The sequence below is a fragment of the Seriola lalandi genome, unplaced genomic scaffold (assembly GCF_002814215.2).
Source record: "Seriola lalandi dorsalis isolate HSWRI2012SDOR001 ecotype SW California unplaced genomic scaffold, Sedor1 jcf7180002054598, whole genome shotgun sequence".
NCBI classification, from domain to species: domain Eukaryota; kingdom Metazoa; phylum Chordata; class Actinopteri; order Carangiformes; family Carangidae; genus Seriola; species Seriola lalandi.
Window position 1 is genome coordinate 607,186 of NW_019525151.1, and position 15,843 is coordinate 623,028.

The window sequence follows — 15,843 nt, forward strand, 5'->3', positions numbered from 1 at the left end:
GGGGGGGGGGGGGGGGGCGAAGGAGTAGAGAGTAAGAAAGAGAGAGAAACAGAAGGTTGTGATATGATCAGCTCCTTACCCACTGTCTGAGGGCCTGTTAAGGTGTTAACATCAAGCCTCAGAGCCAATTACCTAACCCTGCAAGTACACTACACACACACACAAACGCACACACACACAAACGCACAGTGTTGTGACACTGGAGAAGAAGGAGACAGGGTTACTGGACACTTGCTGTAGTTTCCCCTCCTCCTCCTCTTCCTCCATCTCCTTTCCTCCTCTCTTGTGTTTCCACGACGACTCCACCACCCTGACCTCTCAATTATGCCTCACCCCACCCCTCCCCTCACCTCCTACTCTTTGCGCCCCAAACATCCCCCCCCTTTTCCCCCCCCCCCCCCGAAGCTCGTACTTCTAACACCCCTCCACCCACTCCGCCCTAGCCTCCTCTCCTACTTCTGCTACCCCCTCACCCCTTCATACACACTCCCCCTGCGGCTCTGTGGGTTATTATAGTGAAATATGAAGCGGTGTGGATTCTAGGCTTCATGAAATTTCCATGAGCATTGATCTGATCTGATGTGGGTGATTGCTAGGTGAATCCCTCCAGTCCAGGGCTGTTGCTCATCTATTCATTTATTTATGGCAGTTATGTTTTACTGGCTTTGATTTGCTCTTCTGGAGAGCGACAGCTAAGGATTATAAATATACCTGTATAGGAGAGTGTGCTTTGAATCCCAGAGTGTACCTGCACACCACTCCTCTTTCGAGGCAGGAGAGATTTTTTTTTTTCTCTCTTCTTCCAGCACTAATTCCCATTGTGAAATGTGAGATATTGAGCATAGATATAAGAGCATAAAATGCCAAGATAATCCCCAAAGAGACACAGCCAGGTAGTTAGTGGTGTGCGCTGTCCCCCACATACTCCTCCCCTGCTTTATGGTCCTTGAAAACGAGCAGAGACAATATCACTTCCTCTCTCAATTACCAAAATTGTCTCTTTATTTGTAATAGGGGGTATCTCTGTATGTCTTGGGGTTTTTATGCTATTGTTCACTCGAGGCTCATTTGGCACATTGTGGAGAACTGATAAAAAATTCATCATAAAAACAAAAGCCTTTGAGACGAAAGAGAGGATGTTGTCGGAACAATCCCCTCCTCAAACTGCAGGCCTAATCCAGGGCAAATCCTCCTTAAGGCTTTAGAGAGATCAGAGAATAGGGAAGTAATGTCAAATATTTGTCCTCAGAAATAATTCATACTTTATTTGTTGCATGTGATCATCTCATTGTTTTGGCTTATTTTATCAGTGGACCAGCTGGCCTGTAATGTGTGTCATTCTTCAGAAGTTGAGCCTGCCTCTAGCGTCTCTACTTCCACTTTTTCCCCTCTGTGCCTTCTTTTCCTCCAGCTTTTCACCTTTCCTTTCTTTCACTCTTATGGATTACTGGAATGGTCCGCTGGGAAAGCTGTCCAAATACCTTTGTGTTGCCAAAACAGAGCGTCACCGGCTCGTGCTCTTTTGCTCTCTTTTCGGTTTGTGTGTTTGAGTAAGTGGCTCAGGAGGCGCCATGGTGAAGTCACTAGAGGTCCAGCAGGACAGCTTGTACTCATAGCCTCTAGGGGCCTTTTTTCTGAGGGCCGCCTAGTCAGCCTGGCTGCTCAGATGTGAGGCGAGCAGGGCATCAGCCCTCAGGAAACGTCCAAGCTGCGACCCACAGGGGAAACAGACGGACAGCACAGACTCATACAGGCGATCCTCATGCATAATGGCTCCTTGTCTTTCACTTTTCACGCGCTTGCAAGTACAAACACACACATGCCAAAGCCACATACGCTGCCACAAACTCTTTACAGAAGCAGCTTCTTATAGGCTGTAGCCCAGAAAAGTAGTCAAGGCTACGCTCCATGTATGTGCATTGACTCCCCAGGCAACCCGCAAAGAGACAAAGGTGGGGGGGGGCGGGTGTAAAAGACACAGAAGAGAGAGAGAGAGAGAGAGAGAGAGAGAGAGGGAGAGAGTACATTAGGAATGAATTATGTGGAGAGAGCACTTATCCAACAATCCTCCTCTGAAGTGTTTGTACTATAAGCCTCAGATCTTCATTGTATTTATTCTAATGTTTAAATATTCATGGTAAATCTTCTCATATTCAATTACCGTAGCACGACCACAGCATGCTGAGAGAGTGCTTTCTCCCTGCTGCCTGGATGATCTGACTCTGTGTGTGTGTGTGTTTGTGTGTGTGTGCATGTGACTGCATGCAACTGTCTGTACGTATATGTGTGTATGTGTGTGTGTGTGTGTATGTGTGTGTGTTTAGCTTGTTCCCCGGAGCGATCAAGCCTTTGTTATATTGGAACCAGGCTCTGTAATTGCTTATATTAGTCGCTGATCAACGCAAGACCACAGGACACACACACATACATGCACACACATTCACATTCACACAAATACACATACACTCCCGATTCCTGACAGTCTTTTTATTAACCACCAAAGCAGGCGACAAAGAGAGATTCATTACATCACAGCCAAACAAAGACACACACCAGACTTAATAGAGAACACCCACATTTTCAGCGTGTTTAGTTTAATGTTGAAATATTCATGTAAAAACCGCGCTTAATTCAGTCATTTCTACCGTCACTCGATTCTCCTGCTTTATCTCTCAGTTGCTCTTGAACAGTAGGTGTTTTCATTATGAAGAATCAAGCATTAAACTTTTTTTTTTTCCTCCGTCTCTCTTCCTGTTTGTGCTTAGCGCTCAACGAGCCAACTATAGACTACGGCTTCCAGAGGTTACAGAAGGTCATCCCCAGACACCCCGGAGACCAAGAGAGATTACCCAAGGTACAGTGCCTCCACTCCTCTCATGTGTCTGTGCTCACGCTGGTCGCCACATGCAATTATTTTATAGGAATTTGTCTTGGTAACACTGGTGCATAGACGTATTGACAACTTCTAGAGTTTCATAGCACATGAGGTTATACATGGCACAAGGTCAGCATGACCTCACATACAGAGGGATGATTGTGTGTTACAGACAGTGGGCTATACAGGACACACTATGCAGTGTGCACACAAACATTTTATCATATGTTCATGGTCATTTTCTGCTCAAACAAACACTTTATTTGGGCAGCGAACACACAAACAACTCTATTCATCCTTCCACTGAGTGTAAGGTCATTTAGACTGGCAAAGTGGGAGAGAGGAAAGGGATAGATGGAGGGAGGAAAAGAGGGAAAGAGAGAGAGGAAAGGAGGTTGAGGGGAGAGAGGAAGAGAGAGGCAGAAGCAGGTTAGGTGATCCATCATAGCTGTCCAGTCTTACCTCCTGCTGGGTCAGTGGATCGAAGTCAACCCCGGGTGGACTTTATTACTTCCAGCACACACACACACACACACACACACACACACACACACACACACACAAACCAGCGTACACACACACACACACACACATAGTAATGCACATATACGCTCCTCTGCGAATGTGCGTGCGCACACATACGCACGCACTGGAGGGAAGTCACCACGAGGCAGAGATGGAGAGCCCAGGTAGATGCAGAAGGAAGATAGAGAAATCACTTGTCCTCTCTGCGTGTCATGTCTGGTGAATACAAGACTTGTCCTGGTGAGTTCTGGTCTTTAGCCTATCAACCCCCTGTATCTCTTTAAATATGTTCGTATCCATCCATCTCTTCTCTCCTCCTCTTCCTCCCTCGCTCGCTCGGTGGTGTCTCTTTCTCTTCTAAATGAACAGTGGTAGCTGGCAGGCCCGGTTGTTCATTTCAGCTGTATTGATTTGTGCCTTTATTGAGGTAATAACAGTTTGTTGACCACACTTCTCTCAACTGTTGGCCTCAATCATTACAGAGAGGGGCAGGAGAGGGGCACACACTGGCAACTTCTTGAGTTACAAATGTCTATTCACGGCTACCTTAGCAAAACCTCTTTGTGGCTGTTCCTCAGTCAATTTTTAATGGAGATTCAATTGATTGGGAATATAAAGTATTCTGTTCGAGTGGCACCTTTTGCAAGGTGATTCTTAATGAACCCTCACGTCCATACACACTAAACAGGAAACAAGCAGGATATCTGCCAATGCCTGTTCTATCTCTGTGTGTTGTGGTAATGATCCAGTGTCCAGCTGAAAACAGCCCCCATACTGTGCTGTGGCTCAGGCAGTCATAGTGAGGAGGCACAGCCAGACTGCAGGGTGTTTAGCTAAGGCTGTAGTGTAGCTGGGGGTCTGGGGCCGGCTAATGAGTGACCGCCCTGCCAGACGAAGCCAGGCTCTGCTCTGGATCAGGTTCCCCTTCCTGTTGACGTCTCTGTGGGCCTGACTTTACGGGAAGAGACCCTGCGCCCAGGAAATGGTCTCCCCTTACAGCATCAGAGCTAGGGAGGCAGCACGGCGCTAACCACATTTATCTGTTTATCAGAACGACTCTGGAGCGCTGCCTAATCGTGTTTAGCTACTGGACAGATCCCTTTGCTAACGAGAGACTGATAGGTACAGACAGGGCACAGGACCACGAGAGAGTGATTAATCGAGAGAGAGAGAGAGAGAGAGGACGAAGAAGAAGCAGAGGGAGAAGAGAGAAAGTAGTTTGGAGGCGCAGGTGAAGACGGAAGAGATTAGAAAAGGAGATGCACAGACAGTAAGGAGCATAGGCCCTGAGGAGAATGAACTGAAGAGCTATGAGACTCATGGCTGCTTAGAGAGAGACAACAAAAAAAAAGAAAAAATTTAGATGAAGTGATGTGTCCTCCCTGAACACCGTCACACTCCAGCTGTGGATCTGTTTGTTTCCTAATGCCTCACACTTCCCTCATTTCCCCCTCCACCTCCCTCTCTTCCACCTCCTCCTCCCTCCCTTCATCCATCCATCTATCTATCTAGCAATCCCTGGGAGGCACAGGGCGTCGAGGAAAAGCAGAGAGAAGGAAGCGAGAAGCGGAGCATACATACTAAAGAACCACTTACCTACCTAGGGCCTCTACATCTCTCAATCACCTCGAGCAGGCCTCCTCTCTGGTCTCCCCTCTTTCCGTCTCCCCCCTCCTTCCCCACTCTTGCCTCCCTCTCTGCTTCCCCCAGATAGTGCTAGTAATGGGAGGTTAACACAGAGGCAGCGCTCCCATTATTGAGTGAATTTAGCACCTCGGACAGCGCTCTACAATCTTTATTGCTTTGCTGACCCTCTCGTCATGTCCTGGGCGTGCTCGACAGCCTCCACATGTGCGTGGCTGCGTGTGCGGTTGTGCCTGTGTGTTTGTGTGTGCGCGCGCGCGCGTGTGTGTGTGATATGAGGTCTGATTGAAAGGCGGTGTGTCACGGAACAGAGAGCACACATGCTCCAGGGCTTGTTCACAGCGAGGGATACACTCGGGAGGGTATAACGCACAGCGTGTGTGTGCGCGAATGGAAGAGAAGGAAGGAGAGAAAGAAACGAGGGGAAGGTTGGAGGGGAGGGGGCTGCAATTTTCTGGTTGTCGCGCCTCCAGCATATATCCTGGGCCCGGCACATTAACTTTTAAAAAGGGTTTCGTAGGGCTGTAGGTGTCTACATCACACACGCACATATAACGACTGCCTGGAGTCACACACTCATACACTCAGGGAGGCAAAAGAATAGAGACAGAGAGAGGAGAGAAAGGAGGGTAAGCGGTAGAAAATGAGTGTGGAGAAAAACGGCAACACCACGTTAGGATAAATGTTTGATGTGGGAAATTCCACTCGGCGGTCTTCATCTGAGCAATGATGTTCTACATTCATCACACAAAGTGAATGCAGGACTATTCACTTGGATCATTACCAGGGTTAATACAGGGCAGGAGACGGGTGTGTCCCAGCTGACGAGGGGAGTTGTATGGCCGTCAACCTGATGATATGTTGTGTTAAATGAGATTGATGCATGATCATGTGCAGTAGATTCATGATCCAGCGCTGACAGTGGGGAGGAGAAGATGTAGAAGATGGTTGACTGATAGAGAGATATAGGCTCATGTTTTATTCACAGATAGTGGTATCTTCCCTCTGCTCTCCCAAACTGCCCGGGCTAGTAACAAAGTGCCGGGACAGGCCCATTTCTCTTCCTCTCTCTTCCTCTGTCTGCCTCTTTCCCCTCTCGCGCCCGCTGTTCTGCATTCACAGCATAATGTAAGAAGTGAAATGTAATAAAAGTGACTGAACTCTTTGAGGCGTCACACTGATGATCAATCCCCTTTGTCTTTCTGTGCTTGATTGCAGGAGGTGATCTTAAAGAGAGCAGCAGACCTGGTAGAGGCCTTGTACGGGATGCCTCACAATAACCAGGTACATGCACACACTCACACACACACAAACAAGCATGTACACAAACATCAATATCTTTTCTTAGATAGAATTATGTTTGTGGTTAGGACCACTGGCAGCATCAAAGGCAGTGTCTCCGCTGGCCCCACAGCACCCTGCTGTGTTCATGCAAGTTCCGGGACCCTCAAAGACACACATGGGAATATGTGAATGCTATTTTTTTTGATCAGCTCATATGCTGAGGAGGAAGGGAGGAGAAGTGCAGTGAAAATGTCGAGGGAGGAGAGGAGAATGGGAAGAGGCAGATGAAGAGGAGAAGTGGGATTATAACACTGGACTCTGGAGGAGGAGGAGGCGGAGAGGAGGATGGAAGCAGGGAGGAAAAGAGGAAGAGGCAGGCTAAAGATTTGATGAGTCTGTTAATGAGCCTTTCCTCCATTTACTGGAACCAATCCCACCACTCCCTGTGACCACTGATAAAAACCACTCAGCCTGCTAGGTTTACATGCGCAATATCTCGAGTGGAGATCTAGCATTCTTGTGAGAGCATGAAGCCTCCATCAAGGGCACATTTTCTCTTCTCTTCTCTTCTCTTCTCTTCTCTTCTGCCTCTGTTGCTGACCACAGCTCTTTTTTTTTTTATCCCTCATTGTCAGGAGATGATTCTGAAACGAGCAGCGGATATCGCAGAGGCCCTGTACACAACAGTGCCACGAGGGCACAACCAGCTAGCCAGTCTTGGCAGCGGCTCCGTCCATGCTGGCATGATGGCCGTAAACTCCTTCACCGGGTCAGAGGTGGCACAAACAGCCAATCAGGGTGAGCAAACCCAGGAGGAAATAGCCCAAAGTCTATCATCATGGGAAATGTGGTGGTGATTTATTTGTTTTTTCATTTCAGGATGGATTGTAAAGATGAGTAGTGCGATAGGGAAATTTTATTTTTCATGTGGGAAATTTAGAGAGGGTGATTTAAGAGCGTGGAGCAAAGAAGGAAGATTCTGAAAAAGGAGGACAGAGGGAGGGAGGGGAGGTGGCAGCAAGAAACAGGGAAAACTTGAGAGGAGGAAAGAACGAAGACGAGAGAGTGAAGAATGGAGAAAAAGAGAGCCATGGATGGAGTACGATGGAGAAATATGAGTGGGTCCTAGGGGTGTGTATATTAGACTGGGGTCGGCCCCTGTCTGACAGAGAGAGATGTGGGTGCAGTCAGTGGTGATTCATCACATGTATCAGGGGAAGGAGAGGAGAGTGGATGGACCAGCCTCTGGATGTGTCTCAATACTTCCAATGAGCTTTCTCACCTTTTCCTCTGCCCTTCATCTTCATCTGGAAATATCTTCAGATATAAAGAAAACAACAGATATCAGCTGCTTGACTTCTGGCCTGCTGTTCTCCAACTCACAGCAGATGAGATCAGGGAATTGGTGGTGCCTAATTATAGAAGAGGAGGCTACTACAGTAGTGAAGTGCAGCCCTCGTTGCACCATAGAGTAGAAATTCCTGATGTTCATTTCCAGCTGTTTTTTTTTTCTCCAGTGTCAGCATGTTGGACCTGAGATGTATATTTATAGTCATCTTTCCATCGTGTCCTCCTTCTGTTCACTGCCCCTGTAAAGCATAAAGGAGAGAAAGGTCCTGTCAGAAATACTGGCTTCATTCTTTATAAATTATAAGAGAGCTGCAGAGGCCTTTTAGCGTTAATTGCCTTATCAATATTTCTAATTTTGGAGATGAGCCAGTAAGGTTAAAGGCCTCTTTTTTTAAGGAGCTGGATTGAGGCTTGTTCCCTCTCATATCATTCTTCCTCCGCTCTGTTCATTGCTTTCTCGCTCTGCCATATGCTCTCTAAGATTTTTCAAAAATTTCTTTTGGCTGATATTGCTATGTCCATTAGCCGTGTAAGGAAAAGAATATTTGGCAACGCTGCATGTAGGCTTTCTTGTTTTGTTTTGTCTGCCATCTGCTATACCCTTAACACCTATTCTCTCTCCGTCTCCCTCTCTTTCCCTGTCCATAGGTTTCAGTAGGAGTACAAGCAGTGTGTCCCCTCATGGTTATGTCCCCAGCTCCACTCCCCAGCAGAGTAGCTACAGCTCTGTCTCCACTAGCATGAATGGCTACGCTAACTCTGGCATGGCAACCTTGGGCACCTCGCCCAACTTCCTCAATGGATCTGCAGGCAACTCGCCCTATGCTAGTGAGTAAATACACCACATCCTAGATCCAAAACCAGGATGGGGGATGAAAAAATCAAGGCACGGAAGGCAGAAAAGATTGAATCAGAGCCTTTTGAACTCAAGTGTCTGACAGGAACTGAGAAAGGGAGGTATAAACAAGAAGTGACACACAAGGAGAAAGTCTTTCAGTTCAGCTGGCTCATCTGTTTCTTTAAGAACAGAGTCAAACGCAAATCCCTACTTTATTGGCCGGGGGAGCAGACCAACTAGCACCCCCCTGACACACACACACACACACCACCACCTCTGCTCACATACACACACATTCACCCTCTACATTAAAGACCCTTGATTAAATCAATAAACTAATTGCTAGAGAAGCAATTCCATTTCAGCTCTTTGATTCCTGGGTGTTAACAAGTATTTTAACAGGCTCATCGGCCCCACACAGACACTTTCAATCAATGGCCCCTCGGCCTGCCTTTGTAGGTCCAATTTTCATTAATTGATTAGTTAGGCCCCTTCATAAATGGATTATGACTTTATTGCGAGGATTTGTCAGGAAGAGCCATAAAAGCTAAGTGTTGGATAATAACAACAATAAAGGCAGAAGCAGATATCAGAGGGCAGGTGAAATACGACTCGGCTGATTGTAAAATCGCTGAGGGGGAAAATGCTCTTAGTGTATTAGCAGACAAAAGACAAACCCAGGAGAAGTGGATGGATGGTATGATGTCAGAAGGAGACAGGGTGTTGGTTGTGACGATAACCTTCTGGTCATTTTTGCCTGTACACGAGTATCATAACTGTGACTTACAGTTGGTGGCAATTTGTAGCAACAGTAAATCCAGCTAACAGCCTTCATTTCACAAAACGTAAGTTAAGCTCTTTTCAAAATGCTGTTGTGCTGTGCAATCTTCCCAGAATCTAACCCAGAGCTCCAGTAATGATGGGGAACTGAAATTTAGGATTTTACAGATTTAAGGCTCCACGTCTGAGTCCTAATCTATTCCAGTGGAATCACAGTGATCAGTGAAGTTTAACTTTGGTTAACTTTAAGACATAAAATTGCACCAATAGCAATCAGCTGGAGAGTCCTAAATGGAGGAATTGTAGTGTATTAGCTGAGAGTCACCTTCCAGTTTTAATAACCTTTCTGCGTATAAACTTCTCCACAACAATGACATAGTTTCAGACAGTTATGAGATAAGAGTTGGTTGGTACACCGTCTTACTATCATGTTGGTGACCAAGCTAATGAGCTTTTTTTTTCCACTAAATGACATGCAGTTAGCAAGCCCGTTAACATAGAGATTTCTTGCCCTTTTCGAAGAAACTTCAAAGAAATACAATTTCCATTAAGCCCATTTGTTGTATTTATTAGAACCACTGGTTCTGGCTGTTAAATTAAATCTCTTGCATGATTATCAGTGATACAGCTGATATGGAAGAGCCTTGTTTGTAAGTTGTTCTGGAGACAAATTATTGGTACAGCACCCCAAAGTTTGCGAGATGTTTATGAAGTTGTTGCAACCCTTGAGCAGAGGATGAGTCATCAAAACAGGCTGATCAGAGGAAGAAAATGCTTCGAGCTGTTTTCAGTGCCAACTAAACACATTTTTGTCTTAGCTATGGAATATCTCATTGCCAGGTGATTACTTAACAACTAAAAGAAAAAAGTCTCAGCCAGCTGATCTGAGTCCAAAATGTTATCCCTCCTGCCATCGTCCATTGACCAGTCCCTTTCTGTTCGTCCCGTCTGCCTGTCCTCTGCCCTCGGCCTTCTCTCTAACCCCGTCTCTCCCCTTTCCATCTTCATCTTTCCTCCCTGTCCTTTCTTCCCTGATGCGCTCCCTATGACCCCCTTAACCCCGACCCCCTTCCTACCCATCTCTCTCCTCTCAGTCGTCCCATCAAGCCCCACCATGGCCTCGTCGACCAGCCTCCCCTCCAACTGCAGCAGCTCCTCCGGCATCTTCTCCTTCTCTCCAGCCAACATGGTGTCTGCCGCCGTCAAGCAGAAGAGCGCCTTTGCCCCTGTCGTTCGACCCCAGAACTCACCCCCGCCCACGTGCACTAGCACTAATGCTAACAGCCTGCAAGGTAAGCCGCCAAACAAGTAGCCGCCTGGCATTATTTACATGGTATCTAATGAATTTGTGAAATATTCCAGTAGCTAAAAGTATATTTACTCAAGAAACATAAATCCTCAAGCTTTAATCCTGCTTTTCCTCACTTCCTTATGGTAACAATTTCTCACTTTTGCTCCCACTTCTTCCTCCAATCTTCCTTTTCTCCCCCTTCTTCACTCCCTGTTTTTCCTTTCTTTACCCTCTTTAAACCGTCCATTCTCCTTCCTCACTGTAGATCAGTCTTTTGTGGACTCTAGCAAGTACTCATCGGCCAGCTCTCTGCAGGGCCTGGCCTTCTCCTGAAGTACGTTATGCCTCTCTTTCGTCTTCTCTTTTTCTCTGTTTTCTTTCCACACTATCCCACCGCTCATTTGCGAACACCAGCTCATCCTGCCCCACTCTTCCTTCTCTTTTCTGTTTTTATTTGTCACTCTTGACTTACCAGAGAGACAGCATGCCACACCATATGTGTTCCATTTCCTGTTTTCGCTTCCTGCTTCCTGCCTGTGCTCCAGCGGGTGTCTCTGTAAAGACGCAGTGGTGGTGGGGAGGGTGGGGGTGTTATGCACTGAGGGTCATTCTGTTCTCCCATTTCCATCGAATGCAGCACGGGGTCTGTTCGTTTAGGCAGGATGTTGTATGGTGTTGAGATCCTGAGAGAGAGAAATGATGGATGGGAATCTTTATCAGAGCCCCAAGCTAAGCACTTCCTCACTTCCTCTGTCGGCGTTGATGAGCGCTGACCACAGTGACCCAAGGGCTGGTGGCCACTGTGCGCTGACACAGTGCACGCACGCACACACACGCACACACACACACCATCCTGTTAATCCCAACAAGCCGGAGACACTTAGGAAATAACCAGGGAATTAGTGGATTGAAGAGGGAAGGGGAATCAATAGAGAGCCAATATGTTATATGAAAAATTCCTTCCTGTGATGGCTTCTGTGTAAAAATGGGGGGAAGGGAAAGGGGGCGAAGGGGAGGCTGGAGTGAGGAGGTGAGGATAGGAGCAAGTGGCAAGGCAGAGCATGATATAAGAAGGTAAAAATGTGAATAAAGCTCCTCATGAAAGGCTCATGGATTCCATCTCCATGTTCAAGTGTCGAGCGTAATTTCATCACGTTTGTCATCCCACGTCACTGCTTTCTCTCTCTCATGTCTGAATTATGCTCCATGATGCACAATGGGCTTACACAACGTAGCTGCTAACAATTAACAGTGGCAGCTCTTGCATGAAGCTATTCAGAAAACCTGCGAAAAGTTGAATGATGTTGTCGGTGCGCGCCAAGTCAGCGGCGCAGCGCAGGAAAATGTTTTGATTTTGGGGCCTCGGAATGAAGAGATAATGAGGGAGAGTCGTCTTTGTTCGCCAGATGCTGGAGCACATTTCTGTTATGTGACTGTTGTGATGACAGATGAAACCCAGCGATCACATGACTGACCGTTCTCTCTCTCTTTTTTTTTCTTTCTTTCTTTCTTTCTCTACCCCCACTCCCCAATCTCCCATTTCTCTCCCTCATCCTCCCCCTCTTTTCCCACAAAGCAGCGATTCCCGGGATGATCGTTCCACCCATGTAGAGGATCTGGGATAGCTGGAGATTTGGGAATGTTGAGAGGAAAAGACACAGTAGCAGAGTCTGGCGAGTCTCTGTTATGCTCCAGAGCTGAACTGAAGGAAGTCAAGATAAGACGCAGGACTCTGTTAAACTCAGGCCTTTCCATTGGGATTTCATCTGAAGGGATAGGGGAGGAGAAAAAAAAAGGGACAATACAAACCTTTGTGATGTTATTTCCCTCTTGGTTGAATTAGTGTAGCTTCTCTGACACCGCGTTGGATGGAGTGTATAGAGACTGATAGTCTGCCCACAGTGTGACACTGACCTCATGAAAAGAGCATTTATTTATCTTTATGTTTATGCCTGTAGGGTTTGGGTTTGATTACTGGAGGCCCCACGTCGTCTTGCAATCCATAACTCGCACAGACAACAGTGAAGTGTTGGTTTGGCCATGAAGTTTACGTAACCTCTGTCACAATAGAAGATGCTTTCCTTAGCTCAGCCGGCTTACTAAAACCACATAACGACACACTGGCCAAATGGAACCAAGGTCAACAACACAAAACAGCAAAGAAATACAGAATAGAACAAAATCAACCCCTTAGTTTTGCTGCTAACTATCCCATACAACTAAAAATGGTGTGTCAAAATCGCCCTATGCTATTTTCAACATCAGAAACCATGCCTTTCTTTTTTTGTTTTGTTTTCGTTTGGTTTGTTTGTTTGAATATTAATAAAACTGTGAGGATTGAGCTGTTTGCAATATGCTTTTCTGCTTGTCATGTGAAGAAAAGGTGATGATTTAGCCAAAATTGACATTTTGTCGGAGATTTTAGTGAAGACTTGAAAAGCCAGAGGATGTGTGCGTCCAGCCAGCACTGTACTGAAGGAGTCTAGCAAATATCAGATTAGAATAAATGCGTGATATATGTGATATATTTTTGTATATAAAAAAATGTTGAATTTTTCATTTGACATTTTCTTTTCTTTTTGCAATAGCTATAGTTTGAAATGTAAACATTAAATGTCTTAAGGCAGCTTCTCAGTACAGAAGATAGATTTACTGTGTGTTGTCAATATCTCATCTGCTAAACATGAGAAACATGGATTTGGATACAAAAAGGGGATTCCTGTAAAATATCCTATAAATAATGTATTTATCCCTTGTATTTGTACATTGCCTCTCACCCCTGTTTAGTTGTGTTGTGTAAGTTTAATACAGTAAGTGAACATATTTCACAGTGTTTTGTTTCATTATCTACTGTTGTCTCTCACTATTTAAATGTGACTTTTTTATCTTTTTTTTTGTTTGTTTTGTATGTTGATTGTTTTGCATTGGTATACCATGCTTTCATTTGTTGATTCAAAACATGCCATTGTCTATTTTTGTATTATTTGTAAGTTAATAAAAAATTCAGTTTTTTTCCTTATGAAAATGTTTATTGTATGGCAAAAAAAGTAGCATCTTATTCAGAGTATTTGGTTGAAGTAGATTTTTTAAGAATATATACACACATTAATATATACTGTAAATCTATATCTTTTTTGTTTGAGGCTTTCAGATTGATACTGTTCTTGAACTGATAATATGCATGGGTTCTCTTGAGTGACACTTTCTTTTTTGTGTGTGTGTGGAAACCAAGAGAACTAAGAAATTGCTCTGTGTTTTTCTTTCTTTGTGTTCCTCTTTTTTCCCCCTCTGTTTTTTCTTTTCCTGTGTTATTTATGCCTGCTTACATACTGTATCTATATACTCTTTCTTTTTTTCTGTCACTGTAATCTTTACCAGCAGTCTAGATGCCTTAACAATGCAAACCCATTCTTCATTCAATCACGTGTACAGTTTTCTACCCTCACCACAATTGTCTATTGCCACAGAGGAATTCATGGGAACTTGGGGACAAAGCACAAACCCACTCTGTTTGGTGGTGAAGCCAGACTAGAATACAAAGAGCCATAATTCAACAATCACACACACCCCCATGTACTATAATACTACAGCAATGGCATGCTTTGAAGGACAGTCGACGCTGAGAGGCCTGTCTCAGCTGTGCTCATTGCACTTTAGTGTTCACGGAAACACTTTGTCTTTTTTTGTAGCGATTATGTAGCTTTTTCTTTTTCTTTTTCTTTTTCTTTTGATTAATGAAATAATTTCAACAGCATGATGGTAATATTTCTCATTAACCACAGAATCATAACGGTATGACAACACAGAGCTGTTTTAATTGTAGTACAAAGGGGCGCACAGTGAAGACAAGCACTGTCACAGCACAATTTTAATCTCTCACATGGAGTCGTAGGTCTGACTCCAGTATCCGACAGTCGATCCCCCAGTCCTCTCCCTGTATTAGCCTTTGGACAATACAGCTTCATTACAAGCCAAACAGAACAAGAAGAAGTGAGGGAGCATGAAAGGGAGCTCCTTGGCCCCTCAGCCATTTCTGTAGTCTTTTCTTTGTGTCTGCCGTGTGTCTTCAAGCTGTTGCTGGACAGAGAATAGGGCTTTTCTCTCTGCTTTTCTTTTCTAGAGCCTGGTTTTGTTAAGTGGATAGAAAGGACCGTTTTAACAGAGGCGCCTGCTGACAGACAAGTGTTTTTCAGGCACTTGTGTGCCTGTGCTGGTCTGGGCCAGGGCGGGAGGGGCTGCACCATATCTGTTTCAAATGAACTACAGAGGTCTGTTGTCATACAATGGCTTCTTTGTAAGCAAAGTTCCATCCTGATTATAAATATTGGTAATGGGTGACAAAGTTTTGTATTTAGGTAACAAACAACAAAAAAAAAAGATGCAAACCAAATAGCTGGTGTCTATTTTTTCCTCTGTTTTGTCTTTGACTGCAAATACACTGAACAGCTCTATGATATAAGGGAAGAAAAAAATTCTACTGTATAGATTGTTATTGTTTTTGATGAAAATTGAGCTGTAAGATAACTTTTGGACTCTCACAATGTTGAATTAAAGTTACCTCTTGTCTGTGACTTATGTTGTCATTTTGTTATTTTAAAATATGCCGCGTTTCTGATTTCCATCATGCGATCAACAAATGTAAAATGAGATGCAGTGGCTTCAGAAAGTATTCAAACCCCTTCACTTTTTCTACATTTAATTGTGTTTTAGATTCAGTTTGAAATTAATAAAACTGACATTTTCTGCCCTTCAGACCACAGTCAGTAATCCAATGACAAAGTGAAAACATGTTTTTAGAATTTTTCACAAATATATTAAAAAGTCAAAAACTGAAATCTCACATTTACTTTATAAAGGGCGTCTACCCAGTACTTTTATTAAAAGTATTCTGACTCTTTGCTGTGACACTCTGAACAGTGGTCAGCTGCATCCTGTCTGCTTTAACTTTCTTTCAGATGTTTCTAGGACTTAATCTGTGGCAAACTGAATTGATCATAGTTTAGAAAGGCACACACGTGTGTATAAGGTCCCACAGTTCACACGGCATGTCAGGATGAAAAGCTGTGAAGCTCAAAGATCTCTCTGTAGACTTCTGTGATAAAATTGTGGCGAGGCATAGATCAGGGCCAGAGTTTAAAGCCATTTCTAAAGCTCTTGACTGCTCCCAGGAGCGCAGTGGCCTCAATAATTGTGAAATGGAAGAAGTTTGGAACCACCCAGGACTCTTCCTTGAGTGGGCGGTCCGGCCAAACTGAG

The 15,843-nt window shown here is 44.8% G+C and overlaps 1 protein-coding gene across 5 annotated transcripts in view; it reads left to right on the forward strand.

Moving 5' to 3' along the window:
- ebf1a (EBF transcription factor 1a) overlaps positions 1 to 15,158 on the forward strand; it is a 55,223-nt gene extending 40,065 nt beyond the window's left edge. The window contains exons 11-17 of one of the 5 annotated variants that reach the window (XM_023419352.2): positions 2,766 to 2,854; positions 6,263 to 6,328; positions 6,964 to 7,126; positions 8,327 to 8,506; positions 10,391 to 10,588; positions 10,853 to 10,921; positions 12,164 to 15,158. In XM_023419352.2, coding sequence (XP_023275120.1) covers positions 2,766 to 2,854; positions 6,263 to 6,328; positions 6,964 to 7,126; positions 8,327 to 8,506; positions 10,391 to 10,588; positions 10,853 to 10,920 — 764 coding nt within the window. In that variant the 3' untranslated portion in view covers position 10,921; positions 12,164 to 15,158. The remainder of the gene's footprint in view (positions 1 to 2,765; positions 2,855 to 6,262; positions 6,329 to 6,963; positions 7,127 to 8,326; positions 8,507 to 10,390; positions 10,589 to 10,852; positions 10,922 to 12,163) is intronic. The other 4 variants (XM_023419351.2, XM_087177395.1, XM_023419353.2 and 1 more) reach the window with 4 other exon arrangements.
- The last annotated feature ends 685 nt before the right edge of the window (positions 15,159 to 15,843 follow it).